Below are 16,941 nucleotides of genomic sequence, written 5' to 3' on the forward strand. Positions count from 1 at the left end.
GCTAGAAATATTTAACGGTAAACATCGCCTTCGTGTGTGATGCTTGGAACCACAGCTGTGATTGTCTCTTGTAAGCACTGCAGGATGTGGGCGTTTATAAGGAGCATGGATGTCTGAAAGTGCACAGCAGGATGTAACCTTCCATCAGATCCTTTGGAAACTCAGAGCAGGAGGCCCCGTTCTGCTGCAAGGAGAGGCAGGGCTGAGGAGCAGTGAAGAGAAAGGGGGCTCTGAATAGCAGACTTTGCTTTGTGCAGCCTGCCACACAACCCACATCCACTTCCTGGGGTAGCTCCAGCTCCTGGTAGCTCCCAAGCCAGAGTCTCCACCAGACTTTGCAGGACAGCAGATCTTTAGTAATCCTCCATCCCACCTATGGAGAGCAAACGCCACCGCTGTCTGCACACCATTGCAAGCAGCTCCCAGGGCTAATCCAGAGTCTGCCCCATACTCTTTAAAAGGATTTTAATGTCAATTATTCTTGAGAAAGTAAATAACAGTCAAGACTCTTAATCCCAGCTTTTTTACCTTCTTTTATCCTCAAAATTTCCATTAAGCACATCTGATGTATTCAAATTCTTTCCATAAATTTTCTATGTTATCTTTTTAAAGGCAGTTGAAGATTACAAGAAAATGAGACAATGTCTTTACACTGATTTTTTAATGTTGCACATATTGCATTTTATAACATCAGAAGGAAAAAAACCCCAAAGTAAACCTTAAAGACAGAAAATAAATATAATTTTTATGAATATATGCAGAGAGAGAGTGCAAAAAACTGCATCTGTAAAACATTTAAATGCTGAATCATACCACAAAAAAAAAATTTACAAAAGCACTTATTTCTTTATACATGTCAGCTTTCTTTTTATAAACACAAAAATATTTTAACAAATCTTACAAAGATCAAACCCTTTTGCCCTTCACCAGAAGAAAAGTGGTGAAGAAAGTGTATTACCTGGAGGAAAAGAAAAAGCCCAAAAAACCAGATAAACAGAATGTAAAATCTGCGAGGGGCAGGACAGGGGTCTGTGGCCGCTGCTGGTTCATGCCACACACACAAACACACCCAGTGTCAGACCTGGACACTTCCACATGCACACATTTAAAATACAGGCTTTTCTTCAGAAATAAGCAATGCTGGGGCAGTCAAAAGAGCTCTCACACAGCGACCCTCGGTGCCTGTGATGCCAATACCAACGTATGGAACAGTTCTGCTTCTCTTCATTCCCAAGCCTTGCTCATTAGGGAAAAGTAAATGATCAGACCAGCTGAGCTTCAAATAGCTCATGTGAACTGAAGCTTCTGTGAAAGTGGACCAGGCCAGCAGCGAGAGACTTGGAAAATGAACAGATTTGCTCTGGGTTCTGGGGTGTTTTGGAGGTGGGCAGGTAGCTATGGAAAGGGCAAGCTTGAGACAGGGCCCCTGATGAAAATCCAGGACACACTCGAACATGGTGAGACAGCCCAGCACAACACGTGCCATAGAGCTGGTGACACTTGAAGGCTCAACTGGCTGAGTCCCTTGTGCACCACATCCACCACATCCTGCACAGGCCCCAGGAAGCCGTAAAGCTCAGGCACCTTCTTGAAACTCACTGCACACATGCTGCAGCATTGCACATTCAACCTCTCTGGGATCTCCCGGCACATGGCCACCAGAAGCTGCAGCTTCTGTCTGGACATCCAGAAGGCATAAGCAAATTACTGACATCCTTAATTTTCATCCAAGAAAAGATAAAGTTTCTTTGGAAGAAGGGAGAAGAATGGGGTTGTGTCCTCGAAAGAGCTGGTAGATCTTGTCAATCATTATCACCTTTTATAGCTCAGATGGCAATGGTCAATAAAATTCATTGCTAGGAAATTTCCTTTCCAAACAACAGAGATTTCCTGGATTCAAAGAACTAACTTGAGGGATCATAAAAAAACCTCTGATATAACTACAAAATAGTAGGAAACATTTACTGTGGACTGCACCATATCATACAAATTTACTTTGCAGGTGCACCATGACCTTCTCTATGGGAAGCAGAAGAAAAAAGCCTTCCAGTATGAATGCAATTAAAATAAATATCATATGATAAAGGTAATGATAATTCATCCTTAGTATTTCATAATTATTAATTATAAATTATATTTGCATTGCATAAATTATAATAATAAATTATAAAACCACATTGGTTATGAGAAACTATAGTGTCATGACACAAGACAGACCTTTGGGCTTCCTGTTCAGCAACATCATTCAGCTCTCACTTCATTACTTTGCTAACTAGAGGACAAATTAAAATGAGACTGAAGTTCTCCAGAGTCTTAGCAGTAAGTTAACCTTCCAGAAGACTGCAGAAGAACCAACTCTTGCTGTTCCAGGAAAGGTAAATTTTCACATCTTTATTTTGAGTCACGTAAATTACAATCTCATCCTACACACTCATGTGTGAGAGATGTCTGACAACTGTTTTATAACTAGCACACTCTGTTCAACTGCCTCAGCATATGTGTAAGATTATCTTCCTGGGGAAGTATACCCTAGAAAGCCTCCAGAGAGTTTGAATTCTTAAATTATGAATCTATACAAAATAAATATTTTTTATTTATATAATAAAAATATGCATACAGGATGCAGGGGTTTGGGGTTTTTTTTTCCCCCCAGTACATTTCCAAAGAAGTCTGCTTAACAACAGAAGCATCTCTTCTGTGAAGATCAAAAGCTGTATGGCTCCCTTATCTATGAGCTCTAACAAAGCAGCCCTTATTTAGGTGTTACAAGAGAACTTCTTAAGTCTCAATAAGTTTTTCTAAACAAGCCAAATCTGGAATTTCTAACTTTGGTCAGGTAACTCAGCATCAAATTTCTTTTTAAAACCTGGGAGAAAATGGCTGGAAGATTTTTATCCTCATACAAAGAAATCTACTAGCTTTGCTCTAAGACTCTTTGGCCTGAAATACAGGATGAAAAATAAGATCACAAAAGGAATTAGTTTGAGAAAGAATGACTGGGAGAAGGAGATTACAGTGCAAAACAGATTTCAAAATTTTAAAGCAGCAGGCACTACAGCACAACCACCCATTGTGGTACCAAAAAATGGAGTGGCCAAAAGTTGATTTTATTGTCTCTTTGTGGAAATGCAGTTGTACCTGTCCACTTGTATTTATTTCTTCATGCAAATATGGAGGCAATGTCCAGTTTCTTTTAGTTCATTCAAGTAAACTTTGTGTACGTTTTAAACATATCTTTGGACTTCATGCTGTGTTACTGGACAGACAACAAGATGTAGCATTTAGCATCATTAAAGCACTGAGAAACATTCATTATTGTTGCCCCTTCTGCCCTTCTTTGGGGTAAGTAACCCCATGCACCAAAAATAAACCATCACTTACTGACGGGCAGCACTGAGCACACAGTATAGCTCTGGAATAAATACTACAGAGATGCACTTAAGCTGCAGCATGACAAAAATCTTCTTTCTATTAAGAGATGGATTTGGGAGCAGGTAGCATCATGTTCATTTTAATACAAGAACACAGAATGCTGAAAGGGATCTTCAGCTGTATTTGACACATAACCAGTGAGTGATGGGAAATGATGTGATATGTGTCCATGGAGATTTGTGGCCAGATGCAGTACAGATCCAGATTTCTAGCAGTGGTCTCTTAAGTTTAGGAACTGACCTTTTAACACCTAGAGCCCAATTTTCATTAGGTCTGAATGCTCCTGATTCAGAAGGAATGAAGTACTTTCCACTTCTGTTCTCCAAGAGAGACATCTGTGAAAGCTCTCCATGTAACATTAAAGGCCCCAAACCCACAAGGTGTCTCTCAGTGGTTAAAGACCCAAGAACAAACTGGTGATGAGTCCAGGGTGGGCAACTGCTCCTGTGTGGTACCTGCACTGCCACAGCCCTGATCTCTCCCCTGGCTGCTGCCCCCACACCACAGTGGCAAGAAGAGAGATGGGAAGAGCAGTGAAGCCTGGTAGCTGGTGATGTGCACCAACTGCATCCCTCAGAGGGAGTTCAGGAGAGTGGATTTACAGATATCTTGATTAAGAAGAGTCAGATGTAGTCAGAGTCATGTCTTTTTTCATTCTCCCTAATTATTACTAGTATTATTTGTCATGCTTTCAATAAATCTTTTATAAAGTGACTTTAATGTTTCTTACAAAATTAACAAACAAACCAAAGCAACACAAAAGTAAAAGCCAACACTGTAAAAAGATTCCTGCTAAAATGTTTCTCTGAAAACTCTGTGAGCATAGCCAGTTGGTGCAAAATAGCTGCCTTCTGGAAAACAAAGCAACAGGGCTTTCCTCCTGCCAGCACTTCAGTACAGGTAATGCTTGACTCGGCCAGGCCAGGGTCTACTTAATGCACATGCTCAAGTATTCCCATGCAATGAAAAGCCAGGACACGTGGAGCACTGAACATGGCCTTTTAAGAAAAAAACACTGTTGCAAAGCTTTAATTTTAAGCTCTTAAGATGTCTAGAGCTTCTTTCTTGGTCCATTTGTTGCACCTACACAGCCAAAGGAAGGGGTGCCTGTAGCTCGTGTTCTCCTTACCCAGTTTTTGCGTAAAGACTTCCAGCAAAAGCCTGGGCTACCAATCCACATCTAGATTTCTTAGATGTCTGGACTGGTGCTGAGACTGCCAGGCTGTGTTAACTCCTGCATTATTAATTTATACCAGTTTTGGTACGCTCATCAGGCACTTAAACTGGTGCAAGAGAGCTGCCTTCAGCTGCATTTCTTTAGCAGAGGGAGAACCTGACAGTTTCATTAACACAACAGCATTAATGAAAAAAAGATCTGCCACCCTCATTCCAACAGGCATTTAGCAAAAACAGGCCAACAGAAGGAGGAAGAGGACAAGGAAAGACACCAGACTAGCAAAAGATGCATCAGTCATGGGTAAGATCACAAAACATGAAAAACACTCAAATTTTTACATGCAAAGGATATTGGTACATTGCAATGCTGGTTATGGTTAAACAGACTATACAGCTCCTACATCTTTGTCCTTGAGGCTTTGTTAAAGTAAGACTTGCAACTTCAAGTTCATAAATAAAATGGAAATGACAGCAGTGCCATAAAAACGTAGGTAGAAAAATAGTGCAAAGCCAAGGGCTGGACACTTTAATCTGTCACAAGTACCCCAAAGCACTACCATTAGTGCTCTTCAAGAAAACACATACAGAAAACACTCTTTATTTATTATAAATGGCAGTTGCCTGCATTGCACTCCGTATTTCGAATGTACTGTCTACCATTCTGCTTCCCTTCAAAGCTGAGGATGAAGAATAAATACAGCCTTTCACACTGGCGAGCACTGCCTGCCCTCCAGCCACAACTGGTAGCAAAGTCAGACAGTATTTATAAAAGAAATCAATTAAAAAGTAAAACAGACAGTATCATTTAAGGCCTCTGTCCTTGCTAGTCTGCTCAACAGACTACACTTTCTCAAAAGAAGAAATCCTGCCACTTTTGTTACAGTAACCAGAGAGCGAAGTTAAACAGAAAAAAGGTCACATTTACAGCTGCCAAGAAGGCAAAGTTCCTGAGGCTCGGCCAAACACCACACGCAGACAGCACTCACAGCAGCCTCGCAGCACTCCCCGCTGACCTGCGCCGTGTGCTCGGAGAGGAGCAGCCGGGCGGAGCGCGAGCCCGACACCACGCTCGGGCTGAGCATCTCCTTCAAACCTTGCAGCCCTTATGGAAAGGGGTTTGGAATTACAACCAATTATACAGTGCAAACTTGAATGTGTTCCCACAGATATAGAATGCACAGACGGGAGTCCAGAACAAAAGCGCCACCGGCCTCGGTTATGAGGAGCACCATCCATTAAGGAAATAAACTCCAGGGAGTAGAGTCTGATCTCAGCTACTCCTGACTGAAGAGCTGCAGTAATTCCAGCTCTTCAGTGAGCTTTCAGTGAACTTATACAGGTGTAACTGATATCAGGGTTTGAATTGGTTTGATGGTGAGGCACCAAATTAAAATGAAGCACTTATTAACTGACAGCCTTCCAGATTTGGAGTAACTAAAAAATATCAGTAACAGAGTTTGTTAACCTTGAGCAGGACAAAAGAAATACCCACCAATGGACAGAGGTCACATTTACACAGCATTTCTCAAGTATTCCCTTCAGCAGGTCCATAAGGTTTTGAAGAAGGGCTTGGCTTAGTCTGGTTTCAATAACTTTTTAACAGGGCTCTTGCTGCCACCCCATGTAAACTGTTAAAAAAAATACACTGATTGCCCATAGGTACTTGGTATATCTGCGCCCATGCCGCCACTCTGCACACACTCAACCAGGATCCCAACGCTCTGCACAAAATGGGAACTGTATCACAGTCTTTCTTACAATATTACCTTCACTGTGAAGTTTGCTACACCCATGGTATTGACTAAAGACATGCCCAATGATAGGGAAATATGCATATTCCTAATATTTCATGGTAGATATGTCATGTTTGATGTGAAAAAAATAGCAGCTTTCTCAAGGTAGTCCAGTCTCTCAAAAGAGGTCCCTATTTTAGATACAGTTTTGTTGGTTTTTTACTCCTGTAGTTGAGATCAATGATAAAAATCAAATGGATGCCAATGCTGAAAGAAATGCCATGGCAGCCAGTTGACAGGAAACTACCCAACAAATTTTTCTCAATGGTTTGTTACATTTAACTGGACACAAGCTATCAGACAGAAGAACCCAAACAGGCTTTTCCCTCTCCCTCTTTCACAAAAGACCCAAAACTTTCTGAGAAATCTGAGTGTCACCAAGAACCAACAGCAAGCACGACAGTAATGACTGAATCTGCAAAGACAGAGGAATGCAGCAGGATCAAGTCATGTGCAGCTGCTGGAACATGGGAATGTTCTATCAGTCCTGAATGGTAGATCATATGGACTGAATGGTGTCCTGTTTTCCTACTCAGGAAGCAAAAACCTACACTGTATGTACTGCACAATAATCTGGACTTGTTAGTGACAGAGCAGCCTGTAAAGAATAGGCACTTATCCCAAGAACTGGCAAAAAAAAGGGAGCATTATCTGGTAGGTATGGCACCAAAACACAACCATTGTGCTCTCTTACATACATATGCTGTACAGATGGAGACTCAAACAGACACAGAGTTTTAGATTGTCGGCAGGCTGGGTTTTTTCTTTTTGCTCCGGCAAGATTTGCAAATGCAACAGATGATGCATGGAGATGCCACAAGCAGCAAGGGGGAGGTCACCAACGCTATGATACCTAGTCCAACGAGGATCCCCACAACCTGAAAGACAGGGTGGTGAAAAATACATATTTAGATAGTATGGAAAATGAAATATGCATGTGCATGCATAAACATAGCATAGGTCACCCAAAACAAGCTGAAAATATGAAAATAATCATCTTGGTTCTTCTCTGAAGGCTAAAATCTCTTTGGTTCATGCATGCATGAGAGCTCTGCCCAGCTGGCTAGGAACACACCTGTGTTCTGTTCCACATCACTGAAGCCCGTGAGTGGCCCAGCTTGTTTCTGCAAGGGCCTCTGTCGTAATGCCGTAAGAAAATATCATTCTGAAAAACAAAAGGAGAAGCTGTAAGAGCAGGTTACAGAACTGCAAGGAGAAGTTCAAGACCAGAGTGGAAACACAACCTTCCTGGCACTGCTTTGAAACTGACAGCTGCCAGCAGACAACTTCACCTGTCTTCCAAATAATTACCTAGAGTAACTTCTTGCAGTTTCAGAAATTGGCATATGTTTGGAGCCTGAGCTATCATACAGCATTTTTCCTCCTCCACTTCTAAAAAGCATAAGTACACGAGTTTCACCTAATTGCACAAGTACCTGGTCTATAATTTGGTGATGATAAAGGGAAATGGAAACAACAGGCATTTCTGAAAACTAGCAATGTGAGGGATCATCTTCCTGAAGTATTTTACCTTCTGTTCTCCTGCTGTAACTACTTCACAGTAATTCTCTTCTTAGACTTAACAGGGAAATATAAAAAGTACAAAAATCCTGTTTAATTTCTCTTTTATCATTAATACTTATTAAACTACCCATTCTTTTCTTCAGAAGGTGACTCATGCCCTGCATTACCCTCCCTAAACCACTTTACTGTAACCTGATGCTGCTTCCCCTTTCATTTTTCAGCTCTGCTCTCTGGCTTTGCAGGTACTACCTTCATCTACGCCTGGAGCTCCTGTAACCCCTACACATTCAGACAAACTACATTTGAATCACACAGCTACAGGTTCTTTCTCTCTTTCTCCCTTTGAACTGGCAAAAACTCGATAAGGGCATGTCTGCAGAGTCTGCAAGAATGTGACACTCTTCTGGTTCAGCACAGAGTTAAGCAATCACTGTGTACTGCTTGTACTCTGAGGCAAGCCCTAAGACTCATGTTGAAAAAGCACGTTCACCCACACAGAATGGGGACATAACACTAAGGGAAACCTGTTTAGCATGCTGAGTAAAGGATGAAGACTGAGGAAGTCTCATTGTTTGCTGGCTGTGGAGTACAAAAAAGACAAGAAAAGCCATGCAGCACATAACATTTTATTTCAAGTGCTGGTAAAGTCCTTTTCACGCTCCCACAGCTGTTACTGATGACTGTGCCAAAAGGGCAAGCTGCCATACATACAAGTGCATTACCTCCAGGACTCTTCATGCTGCTAGGATACTTGAAGTACACACAAGCTGAGACTGGTTTGCCACCTTTGAGAAGTAACTAGCAACATGGACTTCACAATCTGCGCTCATGAGCCAACATTTTTATCCTCAAGCCTAATAGCCAATCATTCTCTTCAGCAAACATGGCACTAGAGATGGACTAGTAAAGGAGACCTAGTTCTCCCTAGCCACCATACCATGGAACAACCCCTTCACCCAGTACCATACCATTTTTTAGACAGGCTAAGTCCTCTGCTGTTGAAACAGGTGGAAGACATCTATTTCCCTCACTCTCAACCAAACTGTGTTTAGGAAGAGGGAATTGGAGCAAGGTATTGCTGGAACAAACCTCCAGAAAGCACCATGTTAGTCCCATTTCCCTCAAAGAACTAACATGGAACCCACAGACGTGGCCATAACTGTTTATGGAAGAAATAAAAAAACTACACTGATATAAATAAAAGGACTGGGTGAAAGAAGAGAAAGCAACTGAGTCAGAAGCTGAATTGAGCCAAGAAATGAACTAGGACAGCAATGAACTAAAAAGAGCTTGCACAGGGCCTCAGACTACCCTTAACCCCATTATTCTTTACCCTGGTGGTTTTTTTGTGGCACTTACATCCAAGTTCTGTAGACAATACCAGCAAAATGTGTGCTTGCAGTTCTTGCACATCATCTGAGCACAGCCCTCATTTCGCTCAATATAAATTCGACAAACTGGGCACTGCTTAATTGGTGCCTCAGTCTCTGCTCCAATAAGGAATCTAGAAAAGTAAGAGAACATTAGAGTGAGATGTGAACATAATTGTTGGTATTCAGGTCCACTGCCTGATGTGTATTGTGCTTATTTTTCGGAGCATCTAATGTTGTTGTCCTAACACATACAGTGTGTGAAGCTTCTTGTATTCAGTACAATACATTGAAGCACACTCACTACTAGGTGTAAGAGTATTAATATCACATAAAAGTGAAAATCCCTTGCTTTGTGCCTTTATGCTATATAAAACCAGCACTCACTACACCCACAATTAATTACCCATAGCATTAAAACTTAGGACTTTGTTACAGAGACCTTGCACAATTCATTTAACAGGACTGGATTATGCAACTCATAATCCTTGTCTGAATCCTCCTTGTCTGAATAAAATAGGCTTAAACTCCACCATAGCCAGAGATCACACCTAGAAAAGAAAAATCATAGCAAGAGTTTTTTGGCAACTCCTATTCCATGGATTCTCTAGCAAGCAGAATGCTCTAGGTCTTAAGTCTTTCAGTTATTGAAAAAAAATTATAGAAAACTTCGAAAACATGACTCAACATAACCTAATTCTGAAAACAAAGATGGATAGCCAAAGACATGACATAATTTAAACACAAAAGCCTCTCTTCTATAGATTAATGATTTTTACAACCTGATCTGTAGGTTGTCTGCAGTTAAGGAAAATGAGCAAAATAAGGCTTCTCACTCCAAGTGCAATTTACACTGTGTAGAGTTAAGGTTTTTCTATGCAGAGATTCTGTAAATATCAAGCAGGGGTGATTTCTTAACCACAGTATAAGCAAAATTTGGATCCTGCAATATTGGTATATTGGATTTTTGGTATGGGCACAGGTCATAATTCTAGCATGTGAACAAAGCCTTTAAGCAGATTTAAAGTCCTGAAGGGCTTCACCTTTTAGAAGTGTCAGTTGCAACCCAAGCTAGACAAGTACACAGACAATATTAAGTATTAAAAAACAAAATTTAGCATTTAAAGTAATATTTAGACTGGTATTGTATTTAGGAAACACCAGGAGATACGACAGTCTCCGAGGTGAAACTGTGGCCCTAGAGGGAAGTTGCTCCATGAACCCGACACCAAAAGACGGCACGGCCATCGTGAATGCCCATCTTACCCCTGCTCGGTTGGTACCGGGGTCGTTTGCTTTTCCTGGCACTGGTGCTGCCCGTGCCACGGCTCCTTGCAGGAGGAGCAGAAGGTCAGGTGGCAGGCGGGGCACTCCACTGGCACCGGTGCTCCCGACTCGCTCAGTGCAATGTGGCACACTGTCTGGCAGTCGGCTGTGGGGCACCATGTCCTCTGGGGGTCCAAGTGGACTTCTGAAAAGCAACAGAGAAATAAAACTCTTTATACAGTCCCCTTCTTGTTCCAGTGACATGTGTCTAGGTATACAGCACCCAATTCTGCACAAGGGTGTGGAATCCAAAGTGCTACACACCCAGCCCATGGGCATTTGGGCCTGATCTTCTTTAGGCAGGTCTGCATTTGTCCTCTGCTAAGCAGTTGCACTGAAAGCATTGCAATAATAGAAATACACTACACAGAATGTGTTCCTTGCCTTTTTACAGGGAGGTTCAAAATATGAATCTAACTGCTGCTTGCTGAGAAGCACATGTCTTTTGTAGCACTAGGCCACTCCAAGTCTTTGACATGTGCAAGCCAGGCAGTAACTTCCATGTAAACAGCAGAAGGACTGTAATTAAATTAATGTCAAGTCACTTTCCATGCATTATTTACTCTCCTTTATCTATAAACTGCAGTTAATATTTACTGTATCATATCATTACTATTTGTTTGGTATCAGATTATTACAGGAGTCAAGATTCAGGGTGTAGACACTGTTACAGTCATCACCACACAGCAGAGTTGTTGATCCTCTCTCTCACTTCCCAATCTTTATTCAAGGAATTTGCAACAAAAGCCCAGCTTTCACTGGGACACATTCACTGTTGGTCATTTTGCTGCTGAATTCCATGAGGTGAAGCTGAACACTCACACCCTGCGGAGCCTCCCCAGAAAAGGGCTGTCACGCCTGCAGGAGCTACCTTATCCCTCCTCCTTCCCTGGGAGCCCTCTGGTACCACCACTGAAAATAAATACATGGAAGGGATGTCTCTGAAGTCAATGGAAATCCTGATTGTGAGATGGCAAAAGGCATTACAAGGTACCTCCAGCAGATAAAATTAGTTGTCCCACTTGAAACAAAAAGCTGCACAAGGACCTCATATTTATCTGTTCTCTGGAAAATTTTGCTGAAAGCACATATGGATGTTCATCTTCTCTGCAGGCTGCAGGACACACAGGTACACAGTGCTCTGACTTCGGGTAATTTCTGAGACTGTGTCAGAGAGCTCCAACAGATGTACAGAATTTCTATTTCCATGCAAAGCCTGTCACATATAATTTAGGCAGTGACAGCAAAACACCTGTACCATCTACCTTCAGCCATTTCATGGATCTAGTCGCATTTTTTTCTCTTACTGTCTTGCACACACTTTCTTTTCCTCCCAAAACAAACATTTTGCTTTCTGCTGAATGAAAGCAAAAACAAATTAGTTCTCAGCTTAGTTAGTAGGAAGAAGAGAGCCACAGCAAATAAAATAACTTTTCATATTTACATACTTTTAAAAGCTAATGTCCTGAGAAATTTTTATTTCTCTAGGTTCCTTTGGTGTCTCTTAAAAGAAACCCTGAATTGAATAAGACTATGGCCTAGTACTTGCTATTGCATTTAATCCTTCACACAATAGGTTCTGCATGTTTTCTGTTGAAAATTTTCGAAACCTAAATTCCCCTATTCTGTGTTTGGGTGAAAGACAGAATGTCTGGTTTTGACATCATTGGGAGGAGGGGAGTGGGGTTGTAAACCTGTTTTTTACAAATTTGTTGCAGGAAGACGTAATGCAAGAGATGAAAGTCTCTCCTCTCCCACTTCCTCCATTTTACAAAGAACCTACAGATGGTGTTTTGCAATCCATGCTGTCTCATACTGTTTGGTTTACCATGGAGTACAAGCGAAACCAGAAAAAACTAAAAAGGCACAGCCAAAAAAGGGAAAGAGGCTATCATCCTGCTCTGGCAAGTTGCTCCATCTCTTGGTTAGGGCCATTTCTCTCCTGAGCTTTCCCCCTGCTTCCCTGCAGCCAGTTCAGCCACAGCTCCCTCAACTCAGGAGAAAAGTCTTCCCAAACAGCACCAGTTTTGGGCAGGGATCTGGCCAGTTTTCATAAAACATGCAACCAAACAGGTGCGATGTAGGTGGCAGACAGGGGAAATGCAGCACACTGAAGAAAATAATTTCTGGCTACTTTTCAGGTACTCACTGAAAGGATAAGACTATGACTGTGTTTCACAGAAATCTCCATTTAAAACAGGCTACTTCTGAGTCAGGCATAAAATGGAGATTCTCTTCATCTACCACTCAGCCTAGTAACAAACATAATGCATGTCCCCTAACCACTTACCATTCCTCTGTTTCTTTACTTCTGTTGACTACATCAACCCCATCCTAAACAGACATAGAGTAATTCCTGTTATTCTAATAAATATGCTTCACAGAAGCTCAGTGGCTTGGCCCTGACTGGATGCAGAGAAGTTACAGATATGCAAAAAAATCTTGCTTTTAAATAAGATACATTTGCATTCTAAGAACACAAAACCCTCAAGAGAATAGCATATTATCAGTGCATCTATTATTAAATTTAACAATTGTCTATAGATACACCATTCTATACCAATAACTTCTCACTGTGTTTTCACGCAATATTATTGGCCCATTAAAAAAAGAAAGTAATGAAAATGAGAAGAAATATATTCTATTAACACAGCTAGCACAGATGGGGGATGGGGGAAACAGCTGTCGGATGTATAAGTCCTTCTTGGGGTGTTCCAAATTTTCCTCACAATTAATCTCACAATGGAAAATGTCTGGAAGGGCTCTACCAATCACTTGAAGATCAGTAAGGAGTCTCTGGACAGATTCTGGGTCAGACTTCATCCTCAGCAGATGCCATCAGTGAGGTCAATTGATAGTTTCAGAAAAGAGTGTTAGACCAGGGCAGGCAGGCTTTGCCAGGTAAGGCTCAGGTCTGAGACTGGAGCTCCAGGCCAGCAGAAGCCAATAAGCCAAGTCCCACTGACGAGTGCAGAAAGGTCAGCCTTGGGGACAGCACTAAATCTAGGATAGGCAAAAGGTCTTGGCTAAGGCTGGGATTAGTCCTGGGTGTCCAGGTCAGAGCTTCAGCTAGCAGGAATTGTTGTTCCCAGACATCAGTAAGCTGGATTTATTGCTGGGGCCAAAAGGCAAGGCAAAAGGGCTATGTCTAAGTCTGCTGCCTGGACACCAGTTTTATCATAAAGGAGCAAGGACAGATCTTGGAATCATAATGAAGAGAGATAGCAGAGGTAGAACAGGATTTGTCAGACTTAGGCAAGAAAGAAAAGGAAATGAGGATTTAAAAACTAGACAAGTTTCAGGCTTCTTTGTGTGGGAGGCAGTAAAAAAAAGTAACAGTGAGTTGGACAAAAGATCATGAGTTCAGCTTTGGCTAGTTATAGAGGAAGAGATACCAGGAAACCAATAGTTTCAGAGTCTTCAGTTAAAAAAGGTTTCACATAAAACAGATTAATGTATTGCAAGAAAGTCTCTTTTTCTTAACCCTTTAATATGGTGATTTAACAAGCTCTGATTTCCATTGTCTAGGACTGTAGACAAGCCACTGATTAGCTTATGAACTGGAGAGACTTGGTAAGAAATTAAGAATAAACAAGAAGGTGGTAAAACAGGAGAAAAAAATAAAAAATAAGCTAAGGTTTGGGATTTTTTTCTTTTGTTTTTTTGACCTGAGTGCCTGAAAATCATAGCTACAATCTGCACTTGCCCATAAACTCTGGGGCATATTTGAGTATTTTGCAGTTTTTCTACTTTGTGGTCATTCAAAGGATTCATGTCAGATGAGATTCTGTAAAAACCTATGTATGCTTCTATCTGACCAACTTTTCAAATGCATTACTTTGCCTAATTTTTACAGACCTCTGCATTGTCTTACACAATCCACTGCATCTAAGCAGGCATACAGAGCAAGAATATAAATACAGTCATTCAAGGAAAGTTTAAGAACAGGCAGAGTGGGGCTGTGTCTGGGACACACCACTCTGCACGTACCATGCACTGAGTTCTTTGAAAAACACTGCACCTTCCAGCTGAAACTTTCAAGCTGGTGATAGTCTTTAAAACCAGGAAGGGGATCTCATCTTTCTGACTAGCAAGTTTCTTCTTCAGCCTTGTCAAGGAACCTCTCTTATGCAGAAAGGTGACATCTGGCACAGGAAAGCTTGGCCTCAATCAGACCTTCAGTTTTAAACTTCTTTACAAATTAGGCCTTCCTCAGGAATGAGGGGACCTACTATTCCTTGGGAAGAAAACCTCTACTAGATGAACACACATCAGGCTTCTATGTAAGCAAAGCTATTTTGCAGGGATGCTTGCAAAAATTTACATTGCATTTCAGAGTATGTGTAACCTAGAAGCTCTGAAGATCCCTATGGATGTGTAAAAGGACTGTGTGCCCTGGCCAGCACCAGCCTCTAGCACCTTGACAAGGTCTAGCAGTACAACCAGCTTGAGGACCAAGATGAACATGCCATCAGAAGAACAACGGAGCCCCAGGCACAGTCTGAGAGTGCTGCCCGCAAGCTTGAGTAGAAGTCTGGTAATTCATTAAGATGCTGCTTTTTTGATTCTGCAAAACAGAATTTCAAACAGAATTTCTGTCTGTGGAGCACAGTCAGACCTGGTGACTGCTCTTGAACTATTTCAAAGCAAAGACATCTTCTCTGTTTCTTCCTTAACCCACTCAACAGGCTCCGTCTCTGCCATATATACCAGTGCTGCCTCCACTGACAAAAGAGAAGGTAATAGAGACAAAAAGCTTCACACCTCGTTCAAACTTCAACCTCTTGTATAACTCAAACTGGTCAACAGGAACCAAACTGGCAATCTGAAACGAGAAATACACAAAATAAGCATTAGAAATACAAACTTTAAAAAGTTAGTAAGTACTATGTTCTACACACCTGCTTTTCTGAGCTGGCTCAGAATTTACCTTTTTGTTCCAGCTTGCTTTCAGCACCATATTCTTCCACATCCTGACTTCTTCTCCAAAACTTAAAAAAGTAGTTCTTAACCCCTGCTATTTCAGACACACAACCCAGTAGTTCAGCCCATGTCTGTCTTTCCATGCACACAAAAACCTTCTCTGTGGATTCCATATTTACTTCAGGCTTCCCAGTTTTATTTCATGTTGGTTTAGTGTACCAAAGGGTGACATGTTGCCAGCCCTGGAGACTGCAGCATGCTGTTCATGCACAAGAATACAGCTCAAATGAATGGTTCTTCATTCACGTCTCCCAGTGTTAATGGCAGGGGCACTTAGCTCTCAGGAACTGAAAGCCAGTCTGGTTTCCATTTTTTATTCATTTCATGGGGTTTGGGCCAAGACAGCTAATGCCATTGCTATTGGAATTTGCCTTAGACACGGAGCAGCCTATTGGGAACCCGACTGAAGTTAACAAGTTTAGTTGGCACAGACAAACAGGCTTTGCTGATACATTTTACACATTACCGTAATTAAACCAGCAGCCTAAAAGGCTAAATGCTCTAATCTCCAATTAACAGTCTACGTAAGAAGACCAAGTGCCCTATTTAAAACTAATAAGCAAACCCGAATACAGGGTATGGAGGGGTTTAAAGGGAACTTCACAGGCACTTCAGGAGTCACGTGTTAGTCAGATTCAGAATGTGGGACTATTCTCTTTATCTGATCCATTTGTAATATTGTACTAACACTGGAAATATTTTTTTCTTTTACTGAAAATAAACCTAGACTAATATAAGACCTGGGACCTGATCATTTGAAGCACTGTGAGACAGTGTACAACTGACAGCTTCAAAGTGACAGGTTTCCAAATCTCACATCCAGTACCCAGCTACAGTCCAGATTATTGTAAAGGGCAAAATTTGCCCTCAGTGAAGTGGACACTGGCCCTTGATGTCCTTCTCAATTGTTGGGTTTAGCACCCATGAGAAGAAATATAATGACAAAAATCCAATATATATTCAATATCATGCTGTGAATAAGTTTTCTTTCACAGATGGAAAAAAAAAAGTATTATAAAATACAAAATTGCTTTATTTATATCTCAAATCAATTGAACTTGATGGTACACAACTGTATTTTGTAGCAGATACTTGGCTCATTTATTTAACTGAAGCCAGAGTAATACAAAAATGAATCCAAATTATGTCAAGATTTAATAATTTAAAGATTCATATGGGTGTAATTAATTAATATTTAAGATTAATATGACTGTAAGACACAGAGGTTTTTTTCTGGGAAACTCTTCACCTGTTCATCAGAAGTCAGCTGAAATATTCTTGGAAAACACACACCAAAAAAATCAAATGGGTCAAAAGAATTTAGCAATTTCAGCAAT

General features: G+C 41.2%; 1 protein-coding gene across 3 annotated transcripts in view; it reads right to left on the minus strand.

The window, feature by feature from the left end:
• Positions 1-525: 525 nt before the first annotated feature.
• The window catches only part of RNF144B (ring finger protein 144B), a 55,629-nt gene continuing 39,213 nt past the window's right edge, over positions 526-16,941 (minus strand). For all 3 annotated transcript variants that reach the window (XM_041426734.1, XM_041426735.1, XM_041426732.1), the window contains exons 4-8: positions 15,386-15,446; positions 10,562-10,766; positions 9,285-9,429; positions 7,477-7,566; positions 526-7,279 (exon numbers count right to left, since the gene is read on the minus strand). In XM_041426734.1, coding sequence (XP_041282668.1) covers positions 7,139-7,279; positions 7,477-7,566; positions 9,285-9,429; positions 10,562-10,766; positions 15,386-15,446 — 642 coding nt within the window. In that variant the 3' untranslated portion in view covers positions 526-7,138. The remainder of the gene's footprint in view (positions 7,280-7,476; positions 7,567-9,284; positions 9,430-10,561; positions 10,767-15,385; positions 15,447-16,941) is intronic.

Source organism: Onychostruthus taczanowskii, unplaced genomic scaffold (genome assembly GCF_017590055.1).
Source record: "Onychostruthus taczanowskii isolate IOZ18803 unplaced genomic scaffold, ASM1759005v1 scaffold94, whole genome shotgun sequence".
Classification (NCBI taxonomy): domain Eukaryota; kingdom Metazoa; phylum Chordata; class Aves; order Passeriformes; family Passeridae; genus Onychostruthus; species Onychostruthus taczanowskii.